Source organism: Cydia pomonella, chromosome 8 (assembly GCF_033807575.1).
Source record: "Cydia pomonella isolate Wapato2018A chromosome 8, ilCydPomo1, whole genome shotgun sequence".
Lineage (NCBI taxonomy): Eukaryota > Metazoa > Arthropoda > Insecta > Lepidoptera > Tortricidae > Cydia > Cydia pomonella.
In genome coordinates this window covers 23,322,681-23,338,961 of record NC_084710.1, presented here as the reverse complement: position 1 = coordinate 23,338,961, position 16,281 = coordinate 23,322,681, and the positions used below count along the sequence as shown (strand labels likewise).

At 40.4% G+C, this 16,281-nt stretch overlaps 3 protein-coding genes and 1 non-coding gene across 4 annotated transcripts; 2 read left to right on the top strand and 2 right to left on the bottom strand.

The window, feature by feature from the left end:
• Positions 1–237: 237 nt before the first annotated feature.
• Positions 238–681, bottom strand: LOC133520339 (putative ankyrin repeat protein RF_0381). The gene has a single exon (XM_061854712.1). It carries the CDS (start codon positions 679–681, stop codon positions 238–240), a length of 444 nt encoding a protein of 147 aa, XP_061710696.1.
• Positions 682–1,499: 818 nt separating this feature from the next.
• On the bottom strand, positions 1,500–1,859 carry LOC133520338 (uncharacterized). The gene has a single exon (XM_061854711.1). It carries the CDS (start codon positions 1,857–1,859, stop codon positions 1,500–1,502), a length of 360 nt encoding a protein of 119 aa, XP_061710695.1.
• Positions 1,860–4,036: 2,177 nt separating this feature from the next.
• LOC133520337 (receptor-type tyrosine-protein phosphatase epsilon-like) lies at positions 4,037–4,489 on the top strand. The gene has a single exon (XM_061854710.1). The coding sequence runs from the start codon at positions 4,037–4,039 to the stop codon at positions 4,487–4,489; it is 453 nt and encodes a 150-aa protein (XP_061710694.1).
• An 11,143-nt stretch (positions 4,490–15,632) lies between these two features.
• Trnat-cgu (transfer RNA threonine (anticodon CGU)) lies at positions 15,633–15,704 on the top strand. The gene has a single exon. It is a non-coding gene; the product is annotated as a tRNA-Thr (tRNA).
• Positions 15,705–16,281: the final 577 nt, after the last annotated feature.

Sequence of the window (16,281 nt, the reverse complement as noted above, 5' to 3'; positions counted from 1 at the left end):
GGACTCTTGAAGTTAGTCATTACTCGGTAATCGCTAAAAATAGACTCTGATTTATTATTGATCTAGCTATAGAACGTGAAAGTATCAAAATATCGGATTATTATTATAAAAAATTTAGTTAGAAGTCGCGAATTATCGAAAATTTCTAGTACAAGTACAATATTATCGATACGATACAATACTAATATAATTTAACCTGAATATATTCTCTAACTTACGTTTCACATATCCTGAAGATTACAAAAAAGCGATGGACTTGAAATTCTTTACCAACCACTCATCAAAACTTCCTTTTTTTGATAAAATCATTGTTGTCATTTTGTAATCTTTCTTCTCTTCGGCTAGCTGATATGCGGTCAATTCACTCTTATATTTTATATTTATGTCAATACGCAATGAGAGCAGCCACTTCACCAGCTGGTAGTCTTGTTGTTTCACTGCTATGTGCAGAACAGTGTCTCCAGTGTCATCTTGTGCGTCCAAATCTGCTCCCATATCAAATAGCTGAATCATTATTTTTTCAGCTTCAATTCCTCGGAGGTTCTTGACGGCGCTGTGTAAACACAACTCCCCGTCGTTGTTTTTGAGTTTCAGTATGTGCTCTAGCTCTTTTTGACGGGTAGCATTCCAAATTCGATCCAAAACATTGCCGAGGCCTTCTTCAGCTATCACATGGAACATAGTAGTATTTCTATCAGACTTTTCTTGGCCAAAAATGTTTTCCAATTTTCGCAGATATTTTTCAGAGAGCTATGTTACTTCTTCAAGTCCTGAATTGTGATGATACTATTCCTACTGGAACATTCTTTTATAGCCGGCTGATATGGATGGGACATAATGAACACAAATAGATTTTATCGCCAGTTTTCCCGTGGGTTAAGTGTTATCACGGTAAGAATTCCTACATGTTCCATACGACACGTTGCCTACATAAGTAGCGCCACATTGTTTATTCTTAAATGATATTAAATAAAATTATTGAACTTGTGATAAAAGAACCTTTATTATAAAACCCATTCAATTATTTCACCAATTCACTTATAAACTACAACACATGCGATCGGGGTTATGATATATATACTTATATATAAGTAGCAAAAATACAAAAAAAATAGTTAATAAAATGGCCTTAGATTTAATATAGGAATTTTTTCAATAACACTTAAGTTAATGGTCTAGACCAATCTTTTGAAGCCCTAAAATTATTTATATAATATTGGAATAAAATTACATTTGATTTAAATTCAGTTTTGTATTGAACAGTACAAAAGCTGCCGTTTCGAAGATTATAGATAGTACGTTAGCGAAAATACACTTAGTTAATATTACTTGAATCTAACAGTAACTCTGTAAGATTATCTGAGTTAAGCAAATATGTCGGACTCACTGGACGCTTAGCACTATCATATCTTGCATTCGAAATCAACTCCATCGATTTTTGATCATCCATTTTTTGAGCAATCTCGTAGGGCGTTAAACCATCCTTATTTTTAAGGTCTTTATTGACTCATATCTAGCAGTTCTTCCACCAGCTCGTGGTCGTTATTCTTTACCGCTATATGTAAAACGATATCTCCTTCATTATTTTGGCCGTCCAACTCTGCTCCCATGGCTGTCATCCTACTGATGAAAGTGTCAGCCTCTGTTCCGTATTGCTCCTTTGCCGCGGTGTGTAGACACGTGTCTCCGTCTTTATTCTTGAGTCGAATAATGGATTTAAGGTCTTCACGATCATCATAACTCTCAAATATTCTCACAAAAACATTGTCCATATCAGAGGCAGAGATAGCATGGAATATCGTACGATTATAGTCCCAAGGATTTGGACCAAAAATGTCGTTGAATGTCTCGGAGTCCATTTTCAGGGACAATGTAAAGTGTTATTTCTTGACGTCCTGAAGAATAAAAATATACCGTCCCACTGGGCACTTTCTTATATAGTCTTCTGATATGAATGAATCGATAAACAAACAGTTGGGTTTTCCCACAGGTCAAATGTATCGTGCACTTTATTCCCGTTTCTTATCAAGACACGTAACCACTGTAAATTACCTAATATTATTTAAAACACAATGATAAAGTGCGTTGAAACAAAAAACATAGTTTTCTGCTAGGCTAATGGAATTTTGATTCACCTGCCTTATTCTCTGCAGAACTTTTGAAATTAATACACGTTTTCCTTTCTTTAATTCAACTATGCACATATCTAATAGACAGAACACTCCAGATTTATTCTTTCCATCGTTACATTGTACGGTTATCGGCCCAATAATCGGAATATTATTAACAGTACCGATATATTTTATTAATTGCATTGAGTTACGCGAAACATTGTCCGATGGCCATGTAGTGTAATGAAAAAGTACTACTTGCCGTGTAGCTTTACCTTTCTCTTTCAACTGTAGCAATGACATATTATAACAATCCATTTTTAAAACTTTGATAGTTATTATTACAATTGAATTGCATTTCATTCCATGGTTTTCTTCTGAACTGGAGTATTGGAAAGTAATTTTATTGTAAGTCGACAGTACGATTACAATATCGCTATTTTGATCCAATACTGTTCTCCAAAATTTATTCAAGTTATCTTTGGTAGGATATTTAGTGCATCTGTACTTGTTAACATCGTAGCTTGTACTGTTATGCGCAAATGCATTTGTCACACACTGCAAAATACCTGAAGACTTTTCATCAGATTCCACTGGCTGGTACTTGTTTATCCAGGTATATTCTTCTAAATTTGAGCGATAGAGTTCGGACTTTGCATGAATTTTAAAAAACTTTTAGTGTTGAAGCGTGACAGGTTTGGCTTATCTAGAAAGCTTGGTTGTGTCTTTTTGTTGCTCATAGCTATTACTAAAAACAAAAAGCCCACTTTACTAAAGCTACTAGACACCCTCACGTGAGGAGTAGTTTTGAAGGAGTGACTTCGTTATAGGTCTCAAACTCTATATATTGGTAGGATACACGTGCTTAATCAATTAGAAAAAGAAAGAAAGTCACCTTGCCTGTTTTCTCACCTGTTTTTCCGATAACTTTATTGGCGCTACCTACTAGTCTCTCCTTGGATGTATAAAGGCTATGGTTGCTAACCAGACAAAAATGAACCTTATTTCAATAGGAAGTTATTTACAGAGCCCGCCTACGTATACTGGGCGTGAAAATTGATCGCTTAATGAATATTCAGGGTGATTCTTTGGTACCTGGAGTAGATTATTATACTCAGGGTAATATTTTTATTAAGTGAAGTAGATAATCATATTCTAATATATTTAGAGCATGTCAAGGCAACTAACAATATCACTTGTCAACTACTTTTATTTAAATACTACTTTCAAAAAACCCAAGAGCTACAAAAATAGTTGGAGGTGGTACTCACATTTTCGCTTGGACCATGGAGACTTGTTTATTCTCCATAATTTGAAGTTGACACTTGGCACTGTCACGATGATTTTTAGCTCGATTTAACTCCCGTCTAAGACGAGCCCTGTGGTTTTCTATGTTACGTATCTGACTCTCTAACAGTTTTATTTGCAAACTAAACTGATCAACTTCTATTCGTAGTCTACTGCAGTCAGCGTTGGAATTCATATTTTCCGTGGTGTTATTTATACAACAGAAAATAAAGTTATGATGTTATACGTAATAATCATTTAATATTAATCTTTCAATTGCCTATAGTTACACCCAGTATGTTGATTTACTTACTGTAGAGGAAATTTCTGCTTAAAAATCTATAAAAGGGATTTTTAATTGTACCTAAATTCGGCCATAGCATTGTTAAGAACATAAAAAGGAAGTAGACGATAAGATTTGAACCTACTTGGGTTTTCAGAACTGATAAGCTTGTTATTTAACTAACAGTTAACCACAAGGGAATGCTGATAGTTAAAATAAATTTTCAGTAATGATAAAATAAGTATTAAATTCAGATAATTAAAACCTCGTGCGTCACAGCAGTTAGATTATCGATCCAGGGAGGAAAAAATTAATATTAATACTGATAAGGTATTACAAAAGTAAATTTTAAAAAATGGACGCGATTTTCACAAAAAAACAGTTGGGCGTCAGATACAGTGAAGAGAAAATAGTCAGGATTCTTCAGCAGGAACATAACAGGATAATTCTCCAAACTGGGGATGGAGAGAGTGATTACATAAACGCGATTCGTGTGAACGGGTACAACACCAGCAACAAATACTTATGCTGTCGAGGCCCACTCCAGTCAACAGCGGAAGATTTCTGGAAGATGGTGTTCGCAGACCAATCCAGAGTAATTGTTATGCTGTTTAAAGCTCAGGAAGAAAAAAGGGAAGCTTGCTATCAATACTTGAACCCGAAAAAAGGAAAAATAGTGATCTACGGAAACTTCACCATCCAAACAGTGAAAGTAAAGGCCTTCCGGGATCACGTAGTGACCAAGCTGTGGGTGACACATGACAACGGTGATACTTTGGACGTTACTCATTTCACTTACACCGATTGAAGTCATGATAATTTGCCGAGGAGCCCGTCAGACTTTTTTAAATTTGTTCTCAAAGTTAGACAAGCCCAAAAACAAGCACAGTTTGATGACAAGACACAATTGCCAGTGGATTCATCAGCACCGTCCAGGACATCAGGAGGACCTTCTTACTCAGATATTAGATCACTTAGGCTAAGTACTAGCAATATTAGTAATTTGTCAGGCCAGTTCGGGTAATAAATAATAATTATTAACACCTACGTGGAGTCTCTAGCCAGGCATACCCACGGACCGGTATAATTATTTAATAAATACCGGGTTACAAAAACCTTATCGTAACAACATTTTACTAAAGTTTGCTACTAAAAATATTAAATTACAAACCTAGTAGCTGATAAGAATTTAGAAAATACTGAGTCGATTATAGTTTATCTGACACCGCGACCGTTAAATTAATCACCGACAGTAACTGGTTGTGAATAAACACTTCTTTTTGCTCTGTAGTAAGCATAGATCTATAAGTAAAATAGGCCAACGTTAGGCACTAATTTATGATCGTATTTTTCCTGAAACCTTAGGTATGTTATTGCAACATTTTGGGAAACCCAGGTCATAGGTTACTATTGATAGATAGGCGCGTAGGTTCCCAATCGGACCAAATTTATAGGTAGTACTGATAATATATTGGAAGCAAATAAGTCTCGTTATCTTTATCAGTTTCTGGAACCGAAGTTGACTTTTGTGAAATCATTACTGAGTAATCTATAATTGTCTGTTCAATTAGGAACACATACGTCAATAAATAACGATCTAATTATTTCTAATTTCCAGTACTCGTTAACCTAAAATGATCTTATTTATTATTTAGCTGTAAAGTCACGTGACAGAGCCATTGTTCCCACGGAAAACATTACGGTTGATAGGAATAACGTTTTATGCCTATATTTATTCCTGTCCAGAAATTCTGACGCAATATCCTGTTTGTTTAAAGTAATCGGGTTTTCAATTTCCTTATCTATTCTGCTATGGTTTTTTGACTACCTCCCCTACTTGTACCTACGTTAGATTTGGGCACTTTATTCTACATTAGGAAAGTAACAGAAATAGTACAGTATTTTATTACTGAGTCCCCCATATGTTCACAATTTTAATTCTATCTTTAAAAAGCTATATACTATCGTCTTTATACGCATATTGTTTTGCACTTATATCTAAGTAGTAAATAATTTGTTCTAAATTTAAATTCCTTATGTACATATACAAATACTAATTACTAAGACCCTAACTTTCAGCATCAAAAATTCTCCTGTTTACGTAAGGACACAGAATAAAATAATAGTACTATCGTACAGAAATGACATTTCCTACTAAACCGAAGTTTAACAACGATTCAGGGACGAATCATGCTGTCTCTTTCTAATGTATGGCACTATCCCTTTCGGCTATTTAGGGTTGTCAAAATTCAAGTCATTATCTTATCGTCAAGTTGTGCCAACCCTAATAATTGCTAGGAGTAATGCTGAGCCGAGAATGCCCGAAAGGAGGAGTGTCGCCCCACTGGTAAGGTCATAATGGGTAAGTGTGGGTGGTTGACCGGAATTGATTAGTACTGAATAGAATCAGGCGTTACTTTGCGGAAATCCATACTAATTAAAACAGAAATATTACTTCGCTAATCCGCGAAAAGATAACGTGCTAGTCAATCAGTTCCAACCCGTTATACTTTTTTTTTATACTACGTCGGTGGCAAACAAGCATACGGCCTGCCTGATGGTAAGCAGTCTCCGTAGCCTATGTACACCTGCAACTCCAGAGGAGTTACATGCGCGTTGCCGACCCTAACCCCACCCCCCTCGTTGAACTCTGGCAACCTTACTCACCGGCAGGAACACAACACTATGAGTAGGGTCAAGTGTTATTTGGCTGCGGTTTGCTGTAAGGTGGAGGTACTTCCCCAGTTGGGCTCTGCTCTAGATCTGGAATGACATCTGCTGTGCTGTGCCCTACCACACAAGGCGAGATGACATTCACATTGCCCATACCTCTCTTTTGGACGTAGTTTAAGGACATACCCGGGTCCCGTATACTTACTTGCGTATTTCTTTATATGCAATTAATATGCCCACCCTCTCACCGCAAAAATAAGTATAACAATCCACCACCAAAAGTACAAAACTCGACACGTGTTTCTCCTCTCTACGCGGCATCCTCAGGAGATGTTGACGGTCTGACGTCCGACAACTGAACATTGGCACGTTGCTGGCTACACAGGCAGCCGGCCTAGCCCAGGTGACAAACGCTATTGCTTCGACAACGAAACCCATTGTGTCATAATCATAATCATAATCATAATATTTATTGATAATATAAATTACATGTCACATTTTATACAGTATATAAAGATTGTAGATTTGTATTTTAACTACATAATGTATCTTATAACTAAGTTCCTAATTTAAAGAACTCCTTATGGTCGTAGAACGCCTGCTCGACTAACCAAGTTTTTAATTTGTGTTTAAATACTGCTACGCTTTTAGTAACTACTATTGAATCCGGGAGACAATTGTATACTTTTGGGCCCAATATGTGAACGAGCTTGTCCGACTTGGCCAGCTTGTAAGGCACGGGCGCGAGCCTGCGGCAGGCGCGGCCGCAGCGCGCGGGGTAGCGGCGCGGGGCCGCACGAGCCAAGGCTGGGACGCTGTCCGCTTGTGAGCGCGCGTATATTGCCGCTTGGAAGATTAGTAACGACGGCAGGGTTAGGATGCCTAAGGCTTTGAAATGCGGTTTCGCCGATTCGGTTTGTGCGATTCGGACTATAGCCCGTACGGCACGCTTCTGCAACCGAAAGACACGCTCCCAATCCGCGGCACGGGCCCACAGCTCGGTCCCGTACTGCAGGTGTGCGTGCACCGATGCAAAATAACACGCTCTCAGCATATCGCGAGGCAATAGCCGAGCCAGACGTTTTAGTGCGAAGCAGGCCGCTGACAACTTATTACACACCTTATCAATATGTGCCGCCCAAGTCAGTCCCCTGTCCAGTTCGAAGCCCAGAAAAGTTGAGCTCGCAGCTTGCTTGATATTCAGCCCATTTGCGCACACAGACATGGACCTCGTTTCCCTTCCCGAGAGGTCGAAGTGAACAAAGTGCGTTTTCCGTATGTTCAAGGTGAGGCCGTTTTTACTGAACCAGTCGGAGAGAAGTCCTGCAGTAATATTTAGCCGGTCGCTAAGTGCGTCACAACTCTGGGCGGTAACCACCACTGCTACGTCATCCGCATACATGAATGTCTCTCCGCTGTGCACTGCCTCAGGTAGATCGTTCAGCAGCAGTGAGAACAGTATGTTAGAGACGGACGATCCCTGCGCTACGCCGATGTGGGTTCGAACCGGGTCTGAACGTAGGCGTCCCCCGTCCGCTACGATAACCTGCGTTCTGTTACGCTCTCTCTGCTATCTCTCGCTCGCTACGCTGTCTCTCTATCACTCTTACATATCGAGGGCTTCATGCTAAAGGGGCGTATAAGCAAGAACCCTACTTTTCAGGAGAGACAAAAAACTGAATAACTTTTGTTACAATGTACCGATTGTTCTACAATTTTGCATAGAGTATTTAAATTACTGTCTGTTTCATGTGTCATGCCTAGTTTCGTTCTACGTATTCTAAAAAGCAGTAATTATGTAGTTACGCCTCTTTACCACGACAGTAATTTCCGACATATAGGTTGAAATTTTTTGAAAAATACTTGAGATTTATGGTCGTATAATTCATTTTTTTTTCTATTCGATAATTTAATCATGAAAGGTGGAAATACTGTTAATAATGCGAAATACTTTAATTTTACAGTAATTTAGTCATCATTGTGTAGTTTCTTCTATTTTTTCTGATTTTTATACGCCCGTCTGGGCTGACGAATCTATCGTGTAAGTATCCTTTATTTGTGGCCGTATAATAGGGCGCCAAATTATACTTTGACTAAATATTCATAAATTCATCTAGATTTTACCATTAAAATGATTCCTGATGATTTTGATAGTGTCACAACTGTCCACGAGATTAAGCAATGTCGACTCGAGCTGGTTACCGATTGGGTAAGTAACTATTTTGAATTGCCACTTTGAGCATATCAGTGTTTCTATAGCCTCCGTGGTCTAATGGTTAGAGCGGTTGTCTCTCGATTCGGAGGTTCCGGGTTCAAATCCCGGTGGGGACACTGTCAAGCAAAAGTCGCTTTGTGACTTTGTGAGACTATTCCCGGTTTGGCTAGGACATTGCAGGCTGAATCACCTGATTGTCCGAAAAGTAAGATGATTCTGTGCTTCGGAAGGCACGGTGTAAAGTCGTTGGTCCCGGCTGCTATCTATCCGGTGGTGCTCGTCATGAGAGCCATGTCAGAGGCCTTTGGCGACTCAATAACTCTAACACCAGGGTTTTTAAGGTACATCAATCTTACAACCCACACGATAAGAAGAAGTGTTTCAAAAGACAATCACGCCGCTTATTCTGATTTTTGCCTATAATAGCAGTCGTTTAGCACTTCGCTGGGAGCTAGAGTTAAGACGTGTGGGCTTACTTAAGAAAACTGACTTAACTGAATTCCAATAAGATCATTTTTACTATTTGCGATAGTAGGTAAATGGTAGTCGCTCAAAAGTCGAGTAGTACAAAACGATTTAATAGAAAATAATAAAATTGAAATTGGTAGTAAAGGATGCATGGAAATTGCTAAGACAACACAATGACAGCTTTACTAAAAAAGCAGTCAAGAAACAATCAAACGATTAAATTTAGAGTGCATTAACTAAAACAAAAGGTTAAAGTTAAAACGTATCAAAACTTGTATTCAGAGAATAAACATTACTCCTTCTTTAATGGTACCACTGGTAACAAAATTATAACTATCTTAAACAATAAAATATTAATCAAAACTTCTAAACAAATAAATACGACATCATTTATCGTCATTTCATAAAAAGAAACAATAATAAATCTTCTGTACTAATAAACCTAAAAGTAGTTTAGCTAACAACTTAACTCATTTACGTCTCCATCAAATTATAACAGAGGAATATTACACTTAAGAATTACTACCACCCCGACGGAGGACGAGTGGCTACAGACATATGAGGTAATCAGCCCGCAGCGCACGCAGTGGACCTTAAACAGCTTTGACTCCTTCAAATCTCCAGGAATGGATGGGATCTTCCCTGCGCTTCTTAAATGGGGCGGGAAGCATCTCACTCTGAAGCTGACCATCGTTCTGCGCGCCTGTCTGGCTCACCGGTACGTGCCGAAGCAATGGAGGGAGATCAAGGTTATCTTCATACGGAAACCAGGTAAAAACGACTACTCGGACCCCAAATCCTTCAGGCCCATCAGCCTGACCTCTTTCATGTTGAAAACATTAGAGAGGTTGTGTGACAGGTACCTTAGAGAGAGGGTGCAAATTCATGTGCCCTTGCATCCAAACCAATATGCCTACAGCCCTGGCAAATCTACAGAATCGGCACTTCACGCAGTAGTAAGTAAAATTGAGGTGGCGGTCAAAAACAGATCCATGTGCTTAGGAACCTTCATAGATATAGAAAGGGCTTTCGACAGGACCAGGTTCAGTAGCATTACAGCAGCACTGGTAAGACATGGCGCGAATGCAGTTATGACAGAATGGATAAACAACATCTTGAGCCAACTAACCATCAAACTCGGGACGGGCGAAACACAGCAGGCATTAATGGCAAAAGGATGCCCCCAAGGAGGAGTCCTATCGCCACTACTATGGAACCTTGTGGTGAATGACCTGATCACCACACTAAACAATAATCACTATTACACAATCGGCTATGCTGACGACATAGTGATACTGACGAGCGGCAATCATGCAGGTACGGTATGCGATGTTACCCGCTCTGCACTAGCCATCGTGGAACGCTGGTGTTTTAACAACGAACTCTCAGACAATCCCAACAAAACTGAGCTGGTTATGTTCACCAACAAACACTTCCGCCTGTTCGACACTGAACTCCAACTAGCTGCGGAAGTAAAGTATTTAGGGGTAATACTTGACAGCAAATTAAATTAGAGCAATCACCTAAACGGCAAAATTGACAAAGCCACAGTCGTAATCTGGCAATGTCGTAGGATAGTGGGTAGAACCTGGGGGCTAACCCCAAAGATACGACCAATAATAAGATACAGTGCGATAGTTTGGTGGCCACGCACCACACTATCCGTAGTTGAAGCTGAACTACAACGAATCCAGAGGTTGGCCTGTATGGCGACCACGGGCTGCATGAGGACAATACCAACCGCGGCCCTGGAAGCCTTACTGAGCCTGCCGCCGCTGCACCTCTTTATACAACAGGGAGCGAGCGGAGAACCACACACCGAGACCCTCTACGAGGCGATAGGTAAGGAACCGCTAATAGAATTTGGACCCGGGTATGTCCTTAAACTACGTCCAAAAGAGAGGTATGGGCAATGTGAATGTCATCTCGCCTTGTGTGGTAGGGCACAGCACAGCAGATGTCATTCCAGATCTAGAGCAGAGCCCAACTGGGGAAGTACCTCCACCTTATAGATAACCGCAGCCAAATAACACTTGACCTTACTCATAGTGTTGTGTTCCTGCCGGTGAGTAAGGTTGCCAGAGCTCAACGAGGGGGGGTGGGGTTAGGGTCGGCAACGCGCATGTAACTCCTCTGGAGTTGCAGGTGTACATAGGCTACGGAGACTGCTTACCATCAGGCAGGCCGTATGCTTGTTTGCCACCGACGTAGTATAAAAAAATAAAAAATAAATAAATAATAGAAGCGGTGACTGACAGGATACCCAGACAATTCGTCTTCGACAAGAAATTAAGATACAGTTACACGAAGAACCTCGTGAAGGACTCAACCCTTGAGAGCTGAGAATCTTCACGGATGGATCAAAGACAAGGTCAGGCACTGGCGCTGGAGTATTCTCAGAGGACCTAAACATACATATCTCAAGACCACTAGGACTTGACTAGGTGCCCACAACACAGTCTTCCAGGCAGAATTGGCATCATAATGGCAGCACACGCAATCGCCTCAAGGAAAGTATTGGACTACTCCATCCGCATACTCTCTGATAGTTGGTCAGTACTACAAGCTCTGCAAAGTTATACTTTGACCTCAGGGCTAATCTACAAATGCCACAAAGCTCTGTCAGAGGTAAGCACCACCACCGGCTTAACTCTGCAGTGGATCAAGGGACACAGCAACTCGCGAGGGAACGATGCGGCCGACATATTGGCAAGAGGATGTTCGGAACTGAGGGTGGCAGGACCGGAGCCAATTATACCTCTGCCTTATGCCTGGCTCTGGAACATGCTGCGACACAACACCAAGGTAAAACACCAACCGTACTGGTCTAACCTAGGCACGTGCAGGCAGGCGAAGGAAGCCCTCCCGACAATCGACCCCGGTTTGTCGAGGAGGCTGAGACAGCTGAAGAGGCCACAGGTCCGGCTTTTGACTGGGGCCATAACCGGCCACGCCCCACTAAACAAACACCTACTAACACTACGTGTTACAGATAGCCCCCTCTGCAGAGAGTACTTGGAGGCAGAGGAGACAGCCGCCCACGTCATTCTTGAATGCCCAGCTAGGGCAGAGCCATCAGCATCAGAGCGCTCCACTTTATTGTTATTATTCGCACGAGATGCACACCATACTGTAACGCACTAGACACTGACTGAGAGACAGGAGGCCCTAGTGCGCTTACCCGCTTGACAGAAAGGGATAGCAATATGCGGCAATCAAAGACGCTGTCTCCGCGCCCCTTTGGCCCGGCATTATTTGAAGGCCAACGTAATTTTTGTACGGTCGTATGTTCATACGCCTCTTTGCCGCGACGCACTTTGAGGATAGTTGGTAAAAGTTTATGGTCGTATGTATGTACGCCTATATAGCGTGACACTATTTGGTGGTTCGCACTGTCACATGAGAGAAGTATGTACGTACGCCTTTATACTCCGATGAATATCGGGGACTGAATGAAAATATCACTTATACGCCTTCAGTACGGCTTTTTGGAACGACATAAAATTATGACTGTCTGTTATACGCCAAATGATTTTTTAATTATTTACTTAACTAATTGTTATGATAAAATTATGAAAAAAATTGTGCTTACGTATTGTTACAAGACGAATACGATGCCGTTAAAAACGAAAAATGGCATTTTTGCGTATACGCCCCTTTGGCCTGAAGCCCTCGATATTAGTGCGACAGTGACAGCTGCGTTTCGTTTACTTTGGAGCATTAACAATAGGCACGGCTTTGCGGGCAGGTCTATATCAGGGTGAAGTTCGGATGTCAGGTGCAGCTGCCTGAGTGGACGCTCGAAGCGGAGCGTTCGGCGGCGCGTGTAGCGTGGCGTCTGGCTCACAAGTGATTTGAGCAGCGTGTACTAAGGCCGCTCCTATACGTTTGCATTTGTTTATGCACGCCGCACGCCCCGCTCCGCTGCACGCCCAACTCAGGCCTTACACTTGCTGTTACAGCGTCGGTGTTGCCGCCGCTGTATTACTCGTACGTTGATACAATCAGTGACAGACATGACATCTTATTGCGGTAGAAATGCGGTAGCGAAAGTCACTCATTGTATCAAATTGACAGATATAGCGGCGGCGAATAAGTTAAAAAAAATTATATACTATGTTGGTGGCAAACAAGCATACGGCCCGCCTGATGGTCAGCAGATGGTAACCAGAGGAGTTACATGTGCGTTGCCGACCCTAACAATCCACACCCTCGTTGAGCTCGGCAACTTTACCGGCATGAACATAACACTATGAGTAGGGTCTAGTGTTATTTGGCTGCGGTTTTTTGCGGTGTTCGGTTAGTATCCGAACGTCACGTTATATTTTGCACAAAATATAGTCAAGGTAGTGAGTTCAAGTCTGCTTGACGCTTAATAGATCTAATAAATAATTAAAATAAATAAATATTATAGGACATTATTACACAAATTGACTAAGTCCCACAGTAAGCTCAATAAGGCTTGTGTTGAGGGTACTTAGACAACGATATAATATATAATATATAAATATTGATAAATACTTAAATACATAGAAAACACCCATGACTCAGGAACAAATATCCATGCTCATCACACGAATAAATGCCCTTACCAGGATTTGAACCCGGGACCATCGGCTTCATAGGCAGGGTCACTACCCACTAGGCCAGACCGGTCGTCAATCTCTAATGTCGGTCTAATGATTCTGGTTAGGAAAAAATAAAAAAGAGGGTCAAAGTTTAAGATATATACTGCCAAATTAAGGTTTCATTATTACACCCCGGTCCGACGCATCAGTTTTGTTTTAGCGTTAAATGTTGCGAGGACAAATTAAAGTTACTTCATAAGTTGATAGCTATTGATAAATTTTGTCATATACCATCGTTACGTAATTCTAAAATAATCGTTATTACTATTATATAAATGGAATTAATATTAAATGTAATTTTAAGCTTTTGTTGTGTCTCGGAATAATGTCATAATAAATGGAAAAGGTATTCCAGTAGGTACTGAAAGATCTGACGCTCTTAATTATTAACAGTTGGTTTAGTTCAAGGAAGAGTCATTATGATTTAGAAATGGATTCATATCGATATCGATAAAACTTGTGTACGGTCCGTACAAGGATTAACATTTCCCTCATCAGCACTTTCCGTCAGTCAGCATTTATTTTACCTATATGAGACAGTACATGCCCGACCGCCGCGGAGTGTATTCAATAATTGTATCATTTTTATCATATTATCAATAAATCGTAATATCGGTGGAAACTGCAGTGTTATCAATTATCATTATCAACTATATCATCTTAAGACTGTGCGGGAAGCATCCCGTACACTTGAGTCGATATTTAATTACTCACTAGCAGCAGCATTAATCGAAAATAAATATTTTAAAATATAAAAAAAAAAAAAACCGGTTACACTCAAGTGATTTATTCGCCGCTATTGAGGGCATGTTTCAAACGGGACTCCCTCTGGTCGCATAACAACTTTTGTCATAACACTTTATGCATAAAATTGTAAGTCATAAAAATCTTTAGTCAGAATTATTACTGAGCATAACTGGGTTTTTGTCATAAATTTAATTCGCATAACATTTTAGGTTATCAGAGGGCTGGCCTGTACTTTGCCCAGCGGATAAGCATCGCTATCCAGAGGGGCAATGCAGCCAGCCTTCTGGGCACCTTGCCAAGCGGTCTCGATCTGGGACAATTTTTTTATTTATAAGTTTTTAATTTAAGTTTTTAATTGTTTTTCCACCTATTTGTGTTTATTTTAGGTTATGTTTGTTAGGTATGAACGAAAAATATATGACAACTGCTATGTATGGCATCAAATATTATGGCTAAAAATGTATGACACAATATATGTAATATGACCTTTCATTTGTATGCGCAATGATGATTATGATACAAGTTATTATGCGTAACAAAGATATGACTTAAACTTTTATGCAACCCAATATGGACCCGTTTCAAACCTATCGGGGGTCCTTCCTCAGGCTTGAGTTCTCGCGACGGTTGTACTGCGCGCACTACGCGCGCCGCTCGCTTTACCACTCGTTGCGCGCACGCGTCCAAGTCGCCAATAGTGGCGAATAATTCACGTGAGTTTAACCGTTGTTATTGAAATATTTCACTGATGCATTTTTACCCTTATCAAACCTTGTTATGTTTATTATACACCATACCACCAAAAAGTCAAATTTTAGATCCTATACTATAGAATTACTAATTCTCTAACTGACAACGACACGAACGCCATCAGTTCCGCGTCTCAAAACAAAGTCTTTACAAAGTTAACATTTAAAGCCAGTGTCTTAAACAACACGCTGCGATTGGCCGACTCCCACGGGCGTTCTACGAGTACCAAAAATAACACATTTCGACCAGTATTTTCACTCCAACTATCTCTAGTTGTAGTCTAGTATTTGTTCTAACAAATAGATGGATATATGGATAGATGGCAGCACCATATCTCTCGCTATACCGTGATCCAGTAAAGGATTCGTATAGGAGGTCCAAGCACACACTGCTCGCCCTTAGAGTTGGTCAAAGGCGCCTAGCCTTTCAAAGATAGCATACACCAGAGATTTTGGGACGGGTACCGCTGTGGCCGGTTGGTCTAGTGGTCAGGACATTAGCCGCGTAAGCTGAAGACGCGGGTTCGATTCTCGCCTCGGCCACCGTTGGACTTTTCGATCCCCGGTCACTTTTTCTTGAGTGTATAATATCTATTTCAGTTTATAGTATTTTAACTACCTATGGCTATGAAACGCTATAACTTTGCTCTGTGCTATGTAATCTCAATACGGATAAGTGTGACTGCCTTCACAGCTACATTTGCTATTTGCGTTTAGTGCCAAATGTATGAACTCGCAATAAATCCTAATTAATAATAATATTATAGGCGTAATAGCCGACGTTCGGACCATGTCTGTTTAGTGCATAATTATAGGATGAAGCGCTCTGGTCGTCATTTCCAATACCTGAGCGCAAAGTTATATAATAATAAGAAATAATAATTCAGCCTTTATACGTCCCACTGCTGGGCACAGGCCTCCTCTCATGCACGAGAGGGCTTGGGCTATAGTCCCCACGCTAGCCCAAAGCAGATTGGGGACTTCACAACCTTTGAATTTCTTCGCAGATGTATGCAGGCTTCTTCACGATGTTTTTCTTCACCTTTAAGCATGTTTAACAAACGATCTTAAAGAGATGCTAGTGGTAAATATCAAATGATATTTCGTACATAAGTTCCAA